General features: G+C 57.3%; 2 protein-coding genes across 2 annotated transcripts; one reads left to right on the plus strand and one right to left on the minus strand.

The window, feature by feature from the left end:
* The first annotated feature begins 6,236 nt into the window (after positions 1-6,236).
* GAST (gastrin) lies at positions 6,237-6,830 on the plus strand. Its single transcript, XM_035027435.1, has 2 exons — positions 6,237-6,524; positions 6,646-6,830. Exons 1-2 carry the CDS (start codon positions 6,269-6,271, stop codon positions 6,747-6,749), a joined length of 360 nt encoding a protein of 119 aa, XP_034883326.1. The 5' UTR covers positions 6,237-6,268; the 3' UTR covers positions 6,750-6,830.
* A 3,842-nt stretch (positions 6,831-10,672) lies between these two features.
* HAP1 (huntingtin associated protein 1) lies at positions 10,673-20,305 on the minus strand. Its single transcript, XM_035027093.1, has 10 exons — positions 19,553-20,305; positions 18,455-18,535; positions 17,955-18,121; positions 17,663-17,823; positions 17,337-17,442; positions 17,188-17,254; positions 15,746-15,876; positions 14,809-14,883; positions 14,096-14,192; positions 10,673-13,049 (listed from the first exon to the last, which is right to left on the minus strand). Exons 1-10 carry the CDS (start codon positions 20,094-20,096, stop codon positions 12,589-12,591), a joined length of 1,890 nt encoding a protein of 629 aa, XP_034882984.1. The 5' UTR covers positions 20,097-20,305; the 3' UTR covers positions 10,673-12,588.
* Positions 20,306-20,879: the final 574 nt, after the last annotated feature.

Consider the following 20,879-nt stretch of genomic DNA (forward strand, 5'->3'; position numbering starts at 1 on the left):
ATATTCTGGAAGTCAGCAGGATGCAGCAGCACAGATGAGGAGCAGGTAAGGCTGTGGTGCTGAAAATACCAATGAGAACCGCAGACCCTTACAGAGAACTTCCCGTGCGGCAGAGACCAAGTGAATGCTACAGGTGTCTCATCCCTCACTGTGGCCCTCCCGGGTAAGTATGGGGCGCATACTCCGTCTGTGACTTGCCTCAGATCACAGCTAGGAAGTGTCAAAGCTGGGATTCAGCCCAGGGCAGCAAAACCTCCTTGTCCTGGCCTCCCACATACACAAAGGCCAGGCCCGTGCACAGACTTCCAGCTACTCCCTGGGTCTCACCCCTGCTTCTGATTTGAGAAGACTTCTGATTAGTGCCCTGGGCATGCAGGTGCATTTAGAGCTCCACACAAGATCCCGACAGGAGGTGTGGATCCAGAGCCACCGCTCCTAAGGCACAGGTGGGCATCAGAGGAGAAGGGGAGAGGAGGCGGAGTCTGGAACGGGGGGGTGCCCTCTGCTCTCCCTCCGGGGCAGTCGGGTGGGTCACATGGCCCCTGAGCTCATCCCAGGGCACCCTCTCCGGCTCAGCCCGAGAGCAGCCCGCCGACCGTCCCTGTGGTCCTGCTACCTGACCACCCAGGGAGAGCAGAGTCGTGGACCCACTTCCTCCTCTGCAGCCCCCCACCCCGGGAGGGACCACGGATGCCCATGCTGACATGAACGCCTCCCAGGTGTCCCTGTTTGTCCCAGCACGTTCACCCCCCACAGGCCGCGCTGCCTGGGGCAGAGACGCATCCCCAGCCTCCCCCTTGTCCGCCATCAATAACCAATGAGGAGGCCCGGAAGGCCTCTGACGGCGGTTTGCAGCTCCCCGGGACCGCCGCCTGCCAGGTCCAGCCCTGGCCAGTGGGAGTGTGGCCAGGCGTGCAGAGCTGCCCCCGGGGAGTCTCCCTCCCCAGGGAATGCGCTCCCCACTGTTGTTATTATGTCTAGTGTTTGTGCCCTCCTCCCCTGGAATCCAAATACCAGCAAGCCATGAAAGGGCCAATCATATTCACCTCTTATCCCCGGGGCCTCATCCTACCCCCAGCTTACAGCAGGTGCTCACTAACTAGAAGGAAAATGGAATGGATGAATGGCCCAATACTTTAACCAACATCCGCCTTACCTGTATTTGAAAAATCACATGCAGGGGTGCCTGGATGGCTCAGTCGTCAAGTGTCTCTGCCTTCGGCTCAGGTCATGATCTCGGAGTCCTGGAATCGAGCCCCGCAACGGGCTCCCTGCTCTGCGAAGAACCTGCTTCTCCCTCTCCCACTCCCCCCGCTTGTGTTCCCTCTCGCTGTGTCTCTGTCAAATAAATAAAATCTTTAAAAAAAAAAAAAAAAGAAAAATCACATGCAAATTCACACAGGGCCAGTTCTTACGGACAGAAACCTTCATGAGGCCAGAACCCCTTGTATCTGTGCTCTGTTCCAGCCATAATAAATTAACCACAAACTTTACAACACAACACCAATTCATTCTCTGACAGTTCCGTAGGTCAGGAGTCCCAATTACAGCGTGGGTCCCTGGGCCAAAATGAAGGCGTCACCAGGGCTGTGCTCCTTTCTAAAGGCTCTGGGGATGAACCTGCTTCCAAGCTCATCCAGATTGTTGGCTGAATTCAGTTTTTTGCGGTCCAGGGCCTCAGCTGGGGGCCTCTCTCAGCTCCTGAAGGCCACCTGCATTCAGCCTGCTGCCCTCCCTCTCCCATCTTCAAACCAGCAACGGCAGGTGGAATCCTCCTCATTCTTCAAATCTCTGATTCATCCTTCAGCCATATCACTTCCGCCTTTAGCCAAAGGACGTTCTAGCCAAAGAACTTTTTTGGTTTTTTGTTTCTTTGTTAGAGAGAGAGAAAGCACACAGCAGGGGGAGAGGCAGAGGGAGAAGCAGGCTCACTGCTGAGCAAGGAGCCCAACTCGGGACTCGATTCCAAGACCCCGGGATCATGACCTCACACTCAGGCGTCCTGCCAAAGAATGTTTTAAGGGCTCATCTGATTAAATGCGGCCCACTCAGATAATCCAGGATAAGCTCCCTACTTTAAAGTCTATATTACATCTGCAAAGTCCCTTTTGCCATGTAACCTCATATATTCACAGGTCCCAGGAATTGGGGTATGGACATCTTTGGGGCACCATTATTCTGCCCACCACAACTCTCCTGGGAGGAAAAAGATCCCAGAACCAGGATTTCAGGTCCAAGACTCCTTGGTCCTGTAAACTCAGGACAGGGATTGCTCACCTGTGTGAGCCTCAGGTTCTTCATCTGTGGAATAGGGACACACTAGTACTTATGTCCAAGGACCATGGTGAAGAGCAACTACATTTATTCATGCAAAAAGCCTGGCACAAAGCATTGTCACTATTGTGAGAACAAGGGCAGGGTCCACAGAGGGAGGGAGGGGGCTGGCCCCAGGGTCTGGGATCTGGTCTTCAATTTGGTAGACTCTGAAATTTCTGGTCATCCAGCGAGTCAAAGTATTGGAGCCGGGAGTCTCTCCTGGCCTCACCAGTTCCCAAATCCTCTGTATACCAGTCGGTGCTGGCCTCTGAGAGGTCCAACCTCCATAGGCTCCATCTCTGCCACCTCTTTCAGTGGCAACCCAGGACAAGTGTCCCTCTGAGTCATGGCCAGCCGGAGGGAAAGGCTTAGATTCACAGATGATGCTTTTTAGGGAATTACCCTCCTAAGTCTTGGGAAAGGAGAAACTCTGATGTGTGCCAAGTGTGTGCGCAGACCTTGTTACATTTCCCCTTCACAGCAGCCCAGTGAGGTAGGAATGAATGATTCCCATTTCACAGCTGAGGCTAACTGAGGCCCAAAGAGGATAAGGGAGAAGGTGCAAACAAATTAGGGACTTGCGATGTTCTGGGCACAGTGCGTGGTGCTTTATGTACATCACCTTCACAAGACTCCCCCCCTCCCAGTCCCAGTTATTTTCCTCATTTCTTGAAGAAGAAAATAGCTCAGAGAAGAGGAGAGATCTGCTCCAAGTTCAACATCTGGAAAAGGGCAAGGCCCGGAAACCCTTCCCTTTCCCACCCGACAAGGGTCCCCTCATCGCCTGTTGAGTGGGTACCCGCTTCTGTTTGCTGTTATCACCAGCCCTGGTGTGACCAGCCTGCCAAGAACAGCCAAGGTGGCCAGGGGAGGGCGGTTCATAACCCCCTCCACAGCAGAAATCTTGGGTTCTGGCGCAACTCAGGCTCCACAGAAAGCTTATCATTTCCCATCACCATGGTAACACGAACATCTCTATTCCTCTAACACATGAATGGAGCTGCTCCCCACACCACCGTCTCCCAAGCCCCCTCAAAGATTATGGATTCGATTCATTATCACCAATGCCTGCACTGGTTTTGTCGTTTTCACTTAATTCCATTTGCTGTGTCACTGAGCCCTGCCCTGGATTAGAGTGGTTATTCACCAGAACATTCGGCTGCTGGTTGCCATGGACACTCACAGCCTGCTGCATCACCTGTTAATTCTCAGCACGGCTGGCTGTGAGCATGGGTACCACTGCCCTTTATCCAGGACCCAAGGGGTATCAAAACTCCCCCAGACAAGGAGGGGGCCTGATGATGTGTGAATAAGAGCAAAATCTCTAATGCCAACCGTGGAAAAATCAAAACCAGCTCGAGATGGCAATTTATCAAATCAGTCAACAAGCGCACTATTTGGTTTTCTAGCACATCTTGGGCAAGCCCTTTAGTCTCTTTGCTTACCATTTTAAGATGTATTTTTATATTGGAAAGTGGTGAATGTGTCACGCGGATCCCTTTCTCCCATGGAAAACAAAAGGAGGGAGCCTCCAAGTGCAGGGAGCCCTGGGTGGGGGGTTTGCAAGAGGCAGGGGGTAAAAGCAGACCCGAGGTGGAGGGGAGCTGCAAGCAGAACCCAACCAGCACAGAGGGCACAAGGAGGCGGGGGACGCTCAGGGTTTTCCAGGCAAGGGAGGTGAAGAGGCAACCAGGCAGAGAGAGTGAGGCCATCAGCCCATGGCCCATTGCCCCCGATAACTACCTCACGTCCTGTTTGCAGAGCCAAGCAGAGGGGACAGGGGATCAATACAGCTCTCCACATCCACACACTCCCTGCTCTTCAAACACCAATGTATGACGAAACATGCTTCCTCTGAATCCAGGGTCATTCGGTGCACCCCCTTCCCCAGCCCCCCAACTGGACGTAGTCGGAGGGCACACCAGGATTCTGACCCCAAGGACTGGGTGGGGGGCACTGTTCTGATCCCGGGGAGCCTGTCTCCTGCCTGCCCTCATACCCAGCTGAAGACCTGCCCCGACCCCACACCAGCCCCTCACTGCCATGAAGGTCAACGCCCCTCCCCCCCATGTGGATGACTGACTGAATGAGTGACAGGGCAGGGCACTGGTGATGTACCTGTGCCCACCCCCTTTTGTCTCGCTGGCCACATGGGCGTTTGGGAGGGGCCTTGAGGGCTTTATAAGGCAGGGCAGGAGCACCAAGCAGTGCAGGGACTGGAAAGGCACCAGGCCGGCTACAGCACCGCCCACATCCCAGCTCTGCAGGTGAGAGCACCCAGGAGGGGAGTGGAGAGGCGGGGAAGAGGGTTGATGGGACGACTCCCTGCATCAAGGTACCAGGCTCACCCCTCGGTGTCTCCAGGGCTGCCACCCTTCTCTTAGCTCAGGGCCAGACTAGGTCTCGGCCTAGAACCCACCCTGGCATTCCCAAACCTTGAGCTGACTTGCCGCTTCACCCCCCTTACTCCATGTTCACCCCAGTCCTGCGAGGTGAGAAGGACAAAGGAAGGGTTGGAACTGGAATCCAAGGCTTCTGGATCCCATCTCGAGCTTTTTCCTAGACCAGCGCAGTCTGAAAGAACTTTCCACGATGATGGGGTCTCTATCTGCACCGTCCAATATGGTGGCCACCAGCCACGGGTGCACTGGGAAGGTGGCTAGCCTGGGGGAGGAGTTTTTAATTTTAATTAATTTAAATGTAAAGAGCCACATGAGGCCCGTAGCTACCACGGTGGACGATATGCGTGGCTCCTATGGGCCACCGTAGCTCTTTTTTTTTTTTTTTAAAGATTTTATTTATTTATTTGACATAGAAAGACACAGCGAGAGAGGGAACACAAGCAGGGGGAGTGGAGGAGGGAGAAGCAGACTCCCTGCCAAGCAGGCAGCCCGATGCGGGACTCCAGGATCATGACCTGAGCCAAAGGCAGTTGCTTAACCAACTGAGCCACTCAGGCGCCCCCACCGTAGCTCTTGATCACTGATTTTTCAACCTTGTTTCTTTAGCACCAAGAACCCTTTCTCTTCCAAAGGAAATCTAAGAGAGAACCCCACTATGAAAAACAGATAAAAGTAGTATTTTACTGGGGCGCCCGGGTGGCTCAGTCGTTAAGCGTCTGCCTTCGCCTCAGGTCGTGATCCCAGGGTCCTGGGATCGAGCCCCGCATTGGGCTCCCTGCTCAGCGGGAAGCCTGCTTCTCCCTCTCTCACTTCCTCTGCTTGTGTTTCCTCTCTCGCTGTGTCTCTCACTGTCAAATAAATAAATCTTTAAAAAAAAAAAAGGTAGTATTTTATTAATATGAATGTGTTCCTGAAAGGTAAAGCCAATCAGAATAATGAGGCTCAAAGAACATAAGTGCTGAGAATAGAATTTTAGATTTGAATTTTAGTTTCATTTGAGTATCCAGTTCATTTCTGTATTATGGCATCCCCAAACTCAGGTCACCCTGACACACAGGTGCAAATGGTAACAGCTTAATTTTTAACTGCTTAACTACAATCACAGGATATTCCTCAGTTAAGCAAAACTGGTGGGAGAAGCTTCCCTCCAGGGGCCGTGCAGAAACTGTGGGACCCGACCACACGGTGAATACGCTGGTGGTCTCCACAGAGGTACCGGGCCGTCTGTAACGTGCCCTTTGGTATGACTATTTAAAAGCTCACTTTAAATTACAAAGAATTAAACATCTACAGAGCAGCTCACGTAGCCTCAAATTCTGCAGAAATTTGGAAACCAGCACTCTCGGTTGTAAATTCCTCCTCCAAGAGAAGCCCCTGTTGTACCTAAGGTAGGTGAGGAGGAAAGTGGGGCAGGCCTGGGAGCCGGGGGAGTTGGCAGGAATTGGAGAAGTGAGCTGAGGAACAGTCCACAACCCCACACAGTGTTGCACCTGCCAAAAGCAAGGGACCCAGAGTCCACCTGGTCCAGGCCCCCGCCTTTGGGTGTCTGGATGGCCCCATCTTTCAGCTCTGCCCCTCTTTCCTTTGCAGACAAGATGCAGCGACTGTGTGTGTACGTGCTGATCTTTGCGCTGGCTATGGCCACCCCCTCTGAAGCTTCTTGGAGGCCCCGCTCCCAGCTGCAGGAGGCTCCCTCGGATCCAGGGGCAAATAGGGGCCTGGAGCCACGCTGGGTGGACCGGCTGGGCGCAGCCTCTCACCAGCGAAGGCAGCTAGGGCTCCAGGGTCCCCCACAGCTGGTGGCAGGTAGGAGCTATGACAGCTGTCCCTGCTTGTCTCGCCCAGCCAAGGTTGACCCTGGCCTTGGTCTCCAGCGGCTAGATGTCCTTCCCATATCCTCATGTCCTCTCCCCGCTCTGACCCTCAGACCTGTCCAAGAAGCAGGGACCATGGGTGGAGGAAGAAGAAGCAGCTTACGGATGGATGGACTTCGGCCGCCGCAGTGCTGAGGAAGGGGACCAGCGTCCCTAGAACGGAGCTTCAGAGCCCAGCCGTCTCCCAGCCCAGCCCAGCCCCATGAAAAACCACTCAAAATAAATTAGCTTCCAATGGATCACATTGTGTCAAGTGTGGGGCAGGAGAGGGGAGTTAGTGGGGACAGGGCTGAGGCAGTGGGGAGAACTGAGCACTCTCCTGGGGGCAGGGACCATGACTCATTCTTCTGGGTGTCCCCAGAGCCTAACACTGACCCCGAATCTACTAGTGCAGGTGGCAAATGGTGGTGGGGTCACAAGCAGAGTCGGCTTTCTAAAAGATAAATCAAACGGTGCCACTCCAGGTTTTAACTCTCCAATACTTCCTGTCACACTTAGAATAAGACCTAAACTCCTTGCCAAAGCCCTAAACTAGCCCTGCTGTCCTCAGGGCAGGTGCCATGTTCCTTCCTCCTCTCTCCCTTTTCCCTTACACAAATGCACCTGCGCTTGGTCCTGCTCAGAACATTTGTCCTCGCCATTCCCTGTGCCCCGAAGGCTTTTCCCAGGCACAAACATGGCTGGCTCCCCTTTTTCTCCCTGGGGCCCTGGCTGAAATGCCTCTTCCTGAGAGACCCACCTGCTCTTCTCCTTCCGCTTCATACACAGCACCCGGTTCTCTCTAACGGCCCCAGAGTCTCTGACGTTGCTCTCTAGAGCACATTTCACACCCTGTCATTGTCTCATTAGCTACTTTACTGTCCGCCTCCCCAGTTAGAAGGGCAACTCTGTAAGAGTGGGGACCACACGTCCCTCTTCCCTGCTGTATCCCTGGTTCCAAGAACAGGAGGTATCCAATAAAATATTCGTCAGATGGCCGGGTGAGTGGCCAGCACAGGCACTGTTGATGCTTCACCCATATTCCCTCCTAGTTCTCTGCCTGTCAGCAGCATCCTTCCACAAGCACATGCCACTGTTCCTCCGAGGGCCTTCCGAGTGCAAGGCAGGCTTCAGATGCTGCAGAGTTAGCACCTCCAGAAGCAGCTATGAGTCAGTGACAGATGAGAGCGGGAGAATCAATACCCCAGCTCCCTCACCCTTCGGGCGGGGTGACTCGGACATGTATTCAGCTCTGTCTCCCAGAATTCCCCCGCAGGACTGAGCCCCACTTACCCACAGCAGGTACCTGCTCGAGGACATCCTTTGTTGACTGCCCTCCCTTCCCTGTCTCGCTTCTCAAAATCTGCCCCTGCCTCCCTTCAGGGTTTCCACACTAAAAACTAGGGTCAAGTCTTAGGATGTGCAGAAGCACTGTCCCAAACATGGGGGAAAAGGGATTATTCAACCGAAATACTGCAGGACCTGAATAAGCCGGATAACATGTCGCAGCAGGAACCGGGAGAGCACACAGGAGGGGATTTTCAAGGCTGGCAGACCAAGGAGGCGGGCTGGAGACTGGATAGGGAGAGTTTGTTGATATGGGAGAGGGAGACAGTCTCCCATTACTCAGGCTTTCAGCTCCTGGCAAGGACACACACAGCCAGTCCTAATGCCTTGCGGGGAGCGACTCCCTGAAAGTCTGTAGCAAGTGAAGTGCCCGAACTTCCCCAGCAGAGGACCGGGGAAGGAGTCAAAAGACGGGTAGGCATGTTAGAATGAGTTGTCGAGTCAGACAAGAGCATCCACCACATGATTACAGTCCCTGCAAGGGTCCAGAGAACAGCCCTTTCCCGGAGGACATAAGGAACCTGTTAGTGAGGACAAGTAAGCATTGTTGAGCTCAGCAGAGGTTGTCCTCTGTGGGCCGGGGTTGATGTAGGAGACACTCGTGTGGCCGCAGGCTACTTAAGTGTCAGTGGGGATGAGAGGATTGCAGGACAGAGGGGACCCGGCAGCAGCACTTAACCCTCGGAGGCAAGGTGGACATAATTACCAGGGGGCCTTAACCCACAGGGTTTGCAGCGGTGGCTCAGACCATGGTGCCCCTAAACTTGAGATCTGGGGCACCTGGGTGGCTCAGTCGTTAAGCGTCTGCCGTCGGCTTAGGTCATGATCCCAGGGTCCTGGGTTCGAGCCCCACATCGGGCTCCCGGCTCAGCAGGAAGCCTGCTTCTCCCTCTCCCGCTCCCCCTGCTTGTGTTCCCTCTCTCGCTGTCTCTCTGTCAAAATAAATAAATAAAATCTTTAAAAAATAAAAAATAAAAAAACCTTGTGATCTACGGGTGGCCAAGAAGGGCACTGTTTGCCTTATACAAGGAGAATGGATCAAGAGCAAATGAGCCCAAGGCTGATGTCAGCTGCCAAAATGGAAAATCATGATCCATTGCCTGGTTTACAAATCTGTATCAATTCCCAGAAGTTGCCATTTATCAGTGTAATTGTACACTGGGGAAGGAGGCACACCCAGATATTTCAAAAGCCGTCGTGTAGGGGCACCTGGGTGGCTCAATCCTAAGCGTCTGCCTTCAGCTCGGGTCATGGTCCCAGGGTCCTGGGATCGAGCCCCACATCGGGCTCCCCGCTCAGCGAGAAGCCTGCTTCTCCCTCTTCCACTCCCCCTGCTTATGTTGCCTCTCTCACTGTCTCTCTCTGTCAAATAAATTAAAAAAAAAAAAAAAGCCGTTGTGTACGGGGCCTGAGCTGCCACACCAGAGAACCCCAAATGCCATCACGCCTCCACCCACATTCAAGAGAGAGTGCATTTTGGCGCCTCGCCTGGCTGGCTCAGTCAGTACAGCATGGGACTCTTGATCTCAGGGTCGTGAGTTCAAGCCCCACATTGGGCTCCATGCTGGGCATGGAGACTACATGCATACATACATAAAGTGTAACCATTTAAAAATATCCATTCCCACATGTGCTGTCCATGGTCCACTAGAAGCATCAATAGTCTTGGGGCCCCTGGTGGCTCAGTCGGTTAAGCATCTGACTGATTCAGCAGTCATCGGGTTCTGCGTTCAGCAGGGAGTCTGCTTCTCTCTCTCTCTCTCTCCCTCTGCCCCTCTCCCTGCTCACACTCTCTCTCTCTAAAATAAATGATTAAATATTTTTAAAAAATTCTCTGCCAGGGGGCTTTTCCTTACCCACACATGGGGCACAGAGTGTGATGTTAATGCCCAAGGCTTTCAGTGACAAATGTCAGCTGGGCGGTGCATGCCCAGCTTCCTCACCCCTTGAGTGGGATAACTGAGACGGCTCCATCTCAGTGGGTCCCAAACTTTACCATGCACGTGCATTCCCTGGGGTCCTTGTGACCATACAGATTCTGACTCTGTTAAGTCTGGGGTGGGACCTGAGAATCTGCATTTCTGACAAACTCCCAGGAGATGCCGATGACGCTGGTCCACCCAGACCACACCCGTGTACCAAAGGGCTATACTTCTTCCCAGAGTTCCCCAGTAGGATTAAGCCCCAGTGACTAGCACACCCTTTTCCTTCTCAATTCCTCCACAGGCAGGGAGGCGGGGAGGAGGCCCCCAGGGGACAGAGGGACCCCTCACCCACACTCCCCCCAGGAATGCTTTCTGGATGAGCTCCCAAACAAACCACTTGTTTTCAAATGCTGTTGCAGGTCTGAGGGCCCTCTACCTAAGACAGTGGGTGACTCTCGCCCATGCCTTACCCCTCACAGCCAGGGCACTGGGCCAGAATCCCTGGAGCAGAAAAATAGGGAAGGGAGTCTCTCTGAGCATAGACTCAGGAGGTCTGAGAGCTTGGGTTCACATCCCAGTTCCGCAGCTCGCTCTCAGACCCTTGGGAGGGTCACTTAACCTGCCTGGGCTTGTTTTCTCCTCCGACAACTGTTTATCAGATCACCCACCACTCCACAGGGGTTGTTGATGTGACCAGGTCATGTATTTAACAAAAGCCCGTGGCACATGATGCCCATTGTATTGGAGCCCATCGTCTCTCCACAGCTTTGCCCCAGCAGAGCTGCAGGCACGCGCGCATACTCCCAGAGAAGGACACCGGAGCGTGGGCCAGGTAGTGCACAGGTCCTTTATTTCCTGCACTGGCAGGTGTACGGCCGACAAGCAACAGAAGAACAGAAGAGCGAGTAGCACAACAGGGGGCAGGGCCAGACCAACGGGGGTCCTAAGCCCCAGACTCCAGCTGTTTACGAGTAAAGAGTGGGAAAGGGCAGGACATCTGGAATGAAGAAACGAGGAGCACTGAGGGGAGGACAGCAGGGAGGGAGTGACTTGGGCGGGGAGCCTGGACACTCAAGGGCCACAGGCAGGGAGGCGGGGAGGAGGCCCCCAGGGGACAGAGGGACCCCTCACCCACACGTAGAGACACTCTTGGTTACCAACAATAGTGAGGGACTGAGAAGGAAGGGCCAAGAATGGAGGAAGAGGGCCAGGTCCCTGAAAGTCAGCAAGGACTCAGGGGCCACCTTTAACTTGGGGGTCAAGGGCATGTTGTCAGGAGGGTCATCAGAACACCTTCCTGCACCAGGGCCCGAGCCCCACCCCCAGCCCAGCTCAGAGCCTTGTCAGGCAGCTGACAGGCCTCCCCCCGGGGCTTCCACCAGCCCCTGGGCTAGCATGTGACTCCAGCCCCAGCCGCCACAGATTTTGCACCCGCTGCAGAGCGAGGGCCGGGGTCCCCTAGCTCAGAAAAGTCCTCAAGCCCCAGCCCAGGTTCATCAGGACGGAAGGTGCACTGGTGACAGACAGGAGGGTCCCGTTTGGGAGGACAGGAAGGAGGTTTCTGGGGCAGGTGGGACTTGGCCAGGCGGCTGAAGGAGGGGCCTCAGGCTGTCTGTGGGGCCTCTGCAGGCTGCTGGGACACAGCAAAGCCTGGAAGAGAAGGGGAGTGGAGGTGAACTGGGGGCCTGGAGAGTGGGCAGGGGCTGAGGCCTTGTCAGCTATATGAGAAAGACAGCCACGACTGATCGTTGTGCAGGCTGCCCACCGGCCCGCCATAGAGGTCACTGTTCAGTATACAAACTGCACAACCTTCCATGGTGACCCTGATGAGGCTGCCCAGCAGTGACCAAAGTGCCCTCAGAGTGGGGGCAGGCCACCTACGATGGTGAGGCTAGCAACAGGCTCTAAATTTCACAGCTGACTGAGCGGGCTAGGCAGGCACCAGGACAGGGTCGGAGGGGAGGGATAGGCCAGGAAAGTCATTATGGCATAGCAGTGAACGGAACAGGCTCAGATCCACTCCAGCTGTGTGACCTCCAGCGAGTTACTTTAGCTCTGTTCTCACCTAACAAAGGGGGACAAGAACTCCTACCTACAGGGTGTGACAACTAAAGGAAAAAATGCGTCTCTGTGAGCTCCCTGAAGGCAGCCTGCATTCAGTAGGTGTGGCTCCCCCAAACCTTGGGGTTTCTAGCTGGGGAGAGGAGACCCTGACCCACCCCCCACCACCCTGGAGGAGACCCTAGCCCATCTTCAGACTCACCCAGGGGACTGGTCCGACCACCCTTGCTGGCAGAGGCCTTTGTCCCAATGGCCTGGGTGGCCCCAGAACACCCCCGTCTTCCTCCCAGGCCCTGGGAGGGTGGTTGGCCCTGTCCTCCTCCAGTCTCTGGAAGTCCTGGGTCAGCACCCCAGGCTGCTGCTCTGCCGCCCCACCCCCCACATTGTCTTGGCCTGTTGCTGCCACTGGTGCAGGGTTGGGGAGCCTTGGGGCTGGGGGCGGCAGAGACAGGAAGCTCAGGTGGAACGGAGGGCAGCAGTCCCGGTCTTGACCCCCAGCCCAGCCTCCCAGGAGAAAAGGGGGTAGAGCTCTGGAATCTTATGCCAATTCCACATAAATGAGCCCTGGGGCCACAGATCCCCGCTGCCTATGGAAATGATATGCAAAGTCCATGCAAATCAGCACGCTGGGTGGGGCCTGGCCGGGGTAAGTGAGCACCTGGGGGGCTCACCTACCCTCCCCTTTCATCGGCTTGATGATCTGCAGCTTGTCCGGCTGGCCAGAGGGAGGCCCCTGCGGGAGCACTCACCTTCCTGGAGCATCTTCTGCCTCAGCTGCCACCTGTACCCCGAGTCCTGCCAGTTAGCCAGCTGCCGGAGGACACGCCTCATGCTGAGGTGAGAGGGGCCCAAGCCGCTGGCTGCCCGGGTTGAGGTCACTGCGTTCGTCTGCGTCGCCTCATCCAGCTCCGGCTCTACCTCCTCCCAGGCCTCAGCCTCCTCCGACACCAGCTCCGCCTCTTCTGTCAACCCCTCCTCAGCTGACACCCCCTCTTCTGTGGCCCCCCGCTCCTCCTCCTCCGAAGGCACAAAGTCCTCTGCTGTCATTAACCCCTTCTCAGCCTCGAACCCCCGTTCCTGCTCTCGTGCCTCACCGCAGCACAGCTTGTACCTGGCCAGGGAGACAGGAACGTCCTTCTGTGCCCCTGAAAGCCAAGCGCAGCCAGGGCCCCCGGCCCCATTCTTCCGCTCCCCGGGGACACCTCCAGCCACCAGGGCTGAGGAGCTCCCCTGCTCTCTGCCCCAGTCTACCCACAAGACCCGACGGCTACTCCCCACTTCTGTCCCAGCCAGGGGAAAGGGGAGCTGGGTACCAGCCTCCAGGCTTCAGACACCCAGCCCAGGCTTACCTTCTCCCAGGTAAGAAGGAGGGAGAATGGTCACCCACACTGCACAAGCCCTGCCTTCCCCTGGTACACCTCCCCGCCACCACCCACCCCCACCCCCCCGCCCCGTGCACAACCCAGAGCCGCAAGGATAATATTCTTCTCCATGATCTAACCTTCACAGCCCAGCCCACAGCTAGTTGCCCCATAGGAACAAATCCATTTTAGTAAGGCTCAGACTGGTCAAGCAGTTTGCCCAAGGACACACAGCCAATTAAAGGGATCAAGTGGGGACTCAAGTCCCAGACATTCCCAGCTCCTGGGCCAGTGCTCATTCTCCTCTCAGTCTCTGGTGAGGTGAAGGGAAGGCTTCAGTCCCCACTGGGAACAGCCTAAGTCAGATGGCCAACTATGGGGCAAGATCAGAAGGAAAAGGGGGCCGCCCCTTCCCAGAACACCTCAGCCCAGCCAGCCCAGAGAGTGGGGCGTTCTCCAGGGTGGCAGGGTCATAGACGGTTGTCTGGCTGCTGAAAGTGAGGGCGGTGATGGGGGAGCCCCTGGCCAACTTACCCCAGGTGTGACATCTCCTCTGCAGCAGTTCCGTGATTCCTTCAACAGAGAAAAGGGCCATCACCTTCCCAAGGCAACATTAGCTGAAACTGCAAAGTCCCTGGGGCCCCAGCATGGAAAAAATCCCAGGGAAAAATGAGGGGCCCACACACGTGGACAGAAAAAAGGGTGTGGGGGGAGGGGACGGGGCAGCTAACAAGGGGGCGTCACAAGTGAAGGAAGAAGTCAGAAGCAAACCCCCTCCACGCTCCGGGCAGGTGAGTGTGCGTCAGGCGAGGGCCTGGGGGCCCCAGCACCACACCTTTCGATAAAAAACACAGGGTCTGAGATAATCCTCCTTATAGACATTCTGAGCTCCTCGGCCAGGGTCTCCTGGAAACCAGGAAGGGCCTCCTGTGGTGGAGAGGTGGATATTAGCAGGGCATGCCCTGGAACTCCAACCCCTCTACTTCCAGGGACAGAAAGGGACGGGGGATGGAAATCAGCCAGCAGGGCTGAGGCATGAGCACACAGAGGGCAGGAGGCGGGCGGCTGGGGGTCCTCACCACGGGTACAATGTATGTGTAGTGGGTGACAGGGCCAGTGGACACCGGGGCTCGCTGGCGGAGGGTCTTCGCCTCCTCCTGGGCCTCAGTCAGCATGCCCCCACACTCCGTGTACCTCTTCCGCAAGTCCTGCAGCTGGGAAGCCACCTGCAGGTTCTGTTGGGACCCAGGCGCACCCGCCCAGCACACCCTGCCCACCCTCTCCCCAGCGTGCCAGGAAGCCTGGGCTAAGAGGCAAGCGGCCCAGTCTCTAGACCCACATAATGACATGCAGGGTGCCCCCGGAAGGTCCCTGGACTCTACTCCACTCAGACCCCAACTGAACCTGCCAGGCCCCTCGCCAAACACCCAGGGTGTACAAAGGGACAGACCCAGAGCCTGCTCAAGGAGCTCGTCCTCCCAGGAGAGTCAGCCAGCTGACCAAGGGCCTTGAGTTCCCAGCTCTGGGCCAGGGGGAGCTTCACCTCATCCTGGAGCTGCATCTGGATTTCCTTCTCCGAAGCCAGCTGCCGTTGCAACTTCTCCGTCTGGGCTCCATACTGGAAGGACCGAGACTGGTCAGCCAGACCCGAGACCAGTCAGCCTCACCCGAGGCCTCCCTACCACTTCCAGCAAGTCTTCCCAGGCACATAGCTGAGCCTTTGGCAACCCCTGAAGCAAGAAGTCACATGGAGGGCGCCTGGGTGGCTCAGTTGGTTAAGCGACAGCCTTCGGCTCAGGTCATGATCCTGGAGTCCCTGGATCGAGTCCCTCATCGGGCTCCCTGCTCGGCAGGGAGCCTGCTTCTCCCTCTGACCCTCCCCTCTCATGTGCTCTCTCTCTCAAATAAATAAAATCTTTAAAAAAAAAAAAAATCAATAAGAAGTTTTTTGGGTGATTAAGGTATTGTGATTCTTTAGGAAAATGTTCTTAGTGTTAGAAGAGACATGCTAGGGCGCCTGGGTGGCTCCGTTGGTTAAGCGACTGCCTTCGGCTCAGGTCATGATCCTGGAGTCCCGGGATCGAGTCCCACATCGGGCTCCCTGCTCGGCAGGGAGCCTGCTTCTCCCTCTGACCCTCCTCCCTCTCACGTGCTCTCTCTCTCTCTCTCTCTCTCAAATAAATAAATAAAATCTTAAAAAAAAAAAAAAAGAAGTCACATGGAATGAGGCCCCATCAGGTGGGAGAGTCATGCATCCTAGAACACCCCGTGACCCTCTCTGGGCCTGCGTCCCCTCCCTGGGACAACGAGGGGGCAGAACGAGATGCTCTCCGACATCTCCTCCGACTCTGACTGCCGCACAGCGGGGCCTGGGGCCTGGCTGAGCCGAGGGCTCCGAGAGGCAAGGGCAGGGAGGAGGGGGCGTGGGGGCCCCGGGGGCCTTGGCAGGAGCGGGGAGCCCTGCACACAGCCCGACGCACCGTCTGACAGCACTGCCGCAGCATCAGGACCTGGGTCCGCAGCTGGGCCACCTCCCTCCGCTGCTGGCTGTGGGTCTCCATCCTGAGTGCCAGCACGTCCGACAGCTCGGCCATCTGCTGGCTGGCCTCAGCTGGGGGGACGCGGGGACAGAAGGTCAGCGCTGGCTCGCCCGGCCTCTGGGGACCGGTCTGGCCCTCCCGACGCCTCTGTCCACCCCACCCTTCAGCTGGGGCGGGGGACTCTGGGTTTGCAGGACTTCATATTCCTCACTGGCTCTTCATCCCAATAAATGTCTGTTGACTGACACGGAGCACGGCCCTGGGTGAGCGGCCGTCGAGACCTGGTCCCAGCGCACACAGAGCTAAGTCTAGTGGGGACACTGATGGGCAAGGAAATCCCACCAGGGCCTACTCTGGGCTAGGATGGAACACATGTAAAGGGTGCACCGGGGGTCACAGTGGCACCCGGTCCTGCCTTACACGGTCTGCGAAGCTAAGGCCTCTGCAGGGTAAGTGGGACCCAGCCAGGCCAAGAAGGGTAAACAAGCCTCCCAGACAGGGTGTGGAGGGGCCAATCACAAGACCCTGGGAGGGAGGGCTCAGGATCTGGGCAGGGCCCAGATCACAGGGGCTGGGGGAGAGGGCTGAGGTTACCCTTTGGCCAGTGGGAAGCTTGGGGTTTTAGGCAGAGGATGACATGGGTCAGATCTGGTTTTAGAAAACTGATTTTGGGCTGTGTGCAGAAGGACCTGGAAAGACAGCAGTACAGGAGGGGAGACCAGTTAAGACCCGGCCTGGGCTAGAGTCAGGGGGGTGAGGAGGAGAAAAGAGACTTAGCCTTCCTTAGGAGGTGGAAGCAACCGAACTTGGGGCCCAGCTCCTATGCCAGGGGCCTGGCCATTCGGGGAGTTGGGGAACCCAGAGGGAAGGAAGGTCAGGCCTGCAGGGAGGCAAGCAGCATGAGTTCAGCCGCTCCCATCTTGCACCTGCATCTCAAAGCTAGACTTGAGCTTCTCAGGGACAAACCCTGGGCCTCCCTCATCTTCATCAACACACGGTACCCGCCACTGCCCCAGACCCAGTGCCTCGCCTGGTGTCTGGCCGCTCACGGCTCCTTCTCTTCCTTGCTTCCAGGCCCCTCCTTCCCAAGCCCCAAATGACAAAATGAAACAGGCTGAGAGGGGCCCCACAGCTTCTGCACAGCTCTCTCCAGTGTGTGCAAAGCACGTTCTCAGCTGTGCCTCTGGAGAGGTCTGCAGGGCTGACATTATTCCTCCCCATTCTAAAGATGAAGTTTCAGAGACCTCAAGGAACTTGTCCAAGTTCCCACAGCTGGGAAGTGCCAGGGTGGGCCTCGAACTCAGGTCCCCAGACTGTGAGTTCTGATTCTTCCCTCGGCTCCTTGGGACAGCCCTCTACCCCCAAGTTACAGCTTCACGTACAAAACTGCTCCACACAATCCAGGATGAGCATCTGCTCCTCCTCCTCAAGGGCATCGAGATGAGAGGCCTGGAGGGAGGGAGGGAGAGAAGAAGGAGCAGGAGTGTCAACAGCCCCTGCCTGCAGCTGCGCCCTCCTGCCGCAGCCTCACCTCCTCTCTCAGCTGCTCGTTCTCCTCCTCCAGCCGCCTCAGCTGCTCCTGCAGGGTTTCCAGCTTCGGGCAGTAGTGCGGTGACTCGGACTCCTGCACGGAAGTCCTAGCGGTGGGAGCGATGGCGGTCAGGGCCCAGCACGGGGGCGGGAGGGGGGGAACCCAGGTCCCAGCCCACCCAGGGTTAGCCCACCCGGGCTCAGTGTGGTGGTCTCATGTAGCCCCAGCAACCCTGCTGGCAGGTACACCGTGTGTGTCCCTGTTTGCAAATGGGGAAACTGAGGCACAGAGAAGGAGCTGCCCCGGTGAAAAGGCAGGACACTCACGGCTCAGAGGCTCCATAGGGATGATCATGCTGCTGCTCTTCCTCTCCTTCCTCTCCCTCTTCCTCTTCTTCATCCTCCTCCTCCTCTTCCTCCTCCTCAGAGTCTGAGTAGAGCTGGAGGAGATCATCTCGCAAGCTCACCTGGTGTCTGAGGTGTAAAATCTGCCAGTGGGGGAGAGGATCCCTGTTGGAAGGCGGGCGGGGGGATGGGGGCAGGCACAGGTCCTGGCACGAAGGGGATGTAGGAAGGTCTGAGATGGCGCACGCCCTACCCCTCCTCCTTGCCCAGTTACCTCCTCCCTGGCTGAGCCCAGCATGGCTTCCAGCTTGCTGTTCTCCTCCATCAGAACACTGTTCCGTTTCGCCAGGGACTGGCCAATGCGAGCCACCGTATTTAGGTCCCGCTCTCTCTGCAGAGGGGATCCCCATCCATGGGGAATACTTTCCTGTTTTCTGGGATCTCCCAGACAGCTGGGAGAAGCTAGGGAGTACACAGGGGTCAAAGGGAAGCAAGGCCACTAAGGGAAACCCTTCCACACCCTAGTGTTCCAGGGTACTGGAAAAGAGTCTGCCATCAACCCACTGTGGGGGCCTCAGTTTCCCCTTATAGAAAAGAGCAGGTCAGACCAGATGGCTCTAACAGCAATTCCAGCCTAGACATCATAAGAGGGACCCCCAGCTTGGCTCCCAGAAAAATAGTCAAGCAGGGAACAGACAGGACTTCTACCCCTCCCAGGCAGAATTAAAACGGAGGCCTGGCTAAGGCTCAGGATGGCCCTAGGGAAGGCAGTACACACCTCCTCTAGCAGATTTAACATCAGTCTGACATCTTCTTGGGTGATCTTGACTGGTGGGGTTCGGTCAGGACACAGCGCTGCAAAAACAAGTGATGCACTTGGGTCAGGAAAAGGGGGGCATATCCTACCCCACATCCCACTGTTTCCTGCCCTATCCCCAATTCTCCTCCAGCAACAGGAGTCAGGGACAAGGGAGGAGAAGACTGAGCTCCATCCCTGCCCCCAATATCCTCTCCACACACACCCCCTGGTCCCAGCACTCCCTTCCCTGCTCCCAGGACCAACTGGACTCTTTTGTTCTGGAGGGGCCTGGGCGAGGCAAAGGATCCCAGTCCTCCAAGCTCAGGTGGAACTGAGTTCTCCGCCGCCTGGGTCCCTGGCACCTAGGAGAATGCAGGCGGCTAGTGGAAGCAGCCACAGACTGGCTCATCACCCCTTACCCAGAGGGCAGCCTTGGCCGCCTCATTGGAGCCTCGTGGGTCATAAAACAGACACAGTCACCCACCCTGCACCTGTTGCGTGTGGAGAGCAGGAAGAGACTTTTCCAGCACTGCAGGAGGGGGGCCGTGAGCCTCTAAACCCAAATCCAGAGATCTCCTGCCACCCAGGAGAAGCTACGAGGGGACGAAACCGGAGCCCCCCGCCCATCTCTAGGCTGGGGAAAACAGGGCTTTGACCCCCCGCAGCCAAACGGTTGACAAAACCTCCCCCTCCGCCCACCCACCTCCCCAGCGCCGCGCGGCGGGCCAGCGCAGGCTCAGAGCGCACGGGGCAGCGCCCTCCCGCAGCCCCCCGCCCCTCTCCTGGCACTGCGGTAGCCTGGGGAGGGGTGCCCTGAGAGCGCGCAGAGCTGCGGAGCAACGGGCGCGCACAGCCCCCGGACCTGCCCCCGACAACCATCAGGAGACCACAGAAGGGAGGAGGAGATGGGCAAGAGGCGACCCGACAGGGACCGCAGACAGTGACATCGCCAAGTCGATAGAGCGATAAGACTGAATGCCAGAGGGGGCGGGGCGCTCCGAGCCGACGGGGCCCCCTTCTCCACGGAAGTGCCTACGTCCCACCGGCTCTGGGGTTCCGGGGACCCGGGTTACCTTCCTCCAGCTCCCGAATAAAGGCGGCACGCTCGGGGCCCGACACCCCAGGCCGACGGCCGATGTAGGCGGCCGGCGTCTTCCAGATGCCCGCCGCCTTTCCAGTCCCCAGGCCAGTGGCCGGGGGACCAAAGGGCCCCTGGAATATGAAGCGGGTCCATGGGGCGTCCGAGGTGCCGGGCACGGACTGGGCATGCCGCTGGGCGGCTGAGAATGCGGACGCGCGTGGGGCTCCTGCCGCCGATCCAGCCTCGGAGGTCGGGCGAGCTCCGGCTGGGCGTCCCGAGACGGAAGGGGATCTGGATCCTGCTCCCTGTCCGGCCGCGGGTGCCCGCGCAGGGGCGGCTGCAAACTGCGCAGAGGGCTCTGGAGCGGGATTGGCTGCGAGTGGGGGTGCGAGGGTGATTCCCGCCGGATCCCGGGGTCTGAACCGGTGCCTCGCGTAGCCGGACCCCGACTCTTTAGGACGCATCTTGAGTCCGCAGTCGGCTGCCGCAGCCGGGCCTTTATAACCAGCGCCCCGAGTGGGCGCCCGCCGGGCCATACCACGCGCGGGAGTGGGCGGCCGGGAGCAACCAGTGAGGCCCCGGACTGGGGGTCGCGCGCGAGGGGAGCTCTTGGTGGCGAAGCTGAGCGCAGAAATCAGAATAAGGGGCAGAGTCGAATGGCGGTTCCAGCCGGTTCCGTGGGCTCGGGTTCCGAGTGCAGGGCTTCTCCTCCCCTCTCCACCTCCCGAGAATGGTTCTGCCCCAAGTCGCCGCTTCCCTGGAATTCGAGTACAGAGACTTCGAGGTCCCTAGCTGGGGACACCCCCTCCCTCCGCTCCGGCCAGGGTTGCCGGCTGCTGCCCACCCTGGGTATGACCTGGGAGTTAGGGCAGTTTTGTGCTTTCTCCGGTAGCTGGGACATGAATCCAAACTCCAGTATGGTCTCAACGCGCTGACAAGTCTGGCGCGTCACACTGGTCCCTGCGCTCACACCCTTGTGCTCCAGCCGCTCGACAGCCGTCTTCCTTATTTCTTACTTCGTCTTATTACCTTTGCTTGTGCTTTACCTCCAGCCCTCATTGGCTTTGCCCACCTCCTCCCACCCTGGCAGACACCTGTTCTTCCTGGAGACTGCGCTTAGAGGTCTCCCGGGTGAAGACCCCTCGGACCTCGTCCCGCATGGCCCCTGAGCGTGTCCCTCAGAGTGCGCAATGGGAGGCGGTACCTACAATGAGTTGGATGGGGCGGCAGAGGAGTCGGTCGGTGGCCATTTCTGTCCCTTTAAACTGGAAGAACCTGCCGGCCAGAAAGAGATGGTTGTGGCACTAATTCTTTTAAAG

Source organism: Mirounga leonina, unplaced genomic scaffold (assembly GCF_011800145.1).
Source record: "Mirounga leonina isolate KUSES-001 unplaced genomic scaffold, KU_Mleo_1.0 Mir_200, whole genome shotgun sequence".
Classification (NCBI taxonomy): Eukaryota; Metazoa; Chordata; class Mammalia; order Carnivora; family Phocidae; genus Mirounga; species Mirounga leonina.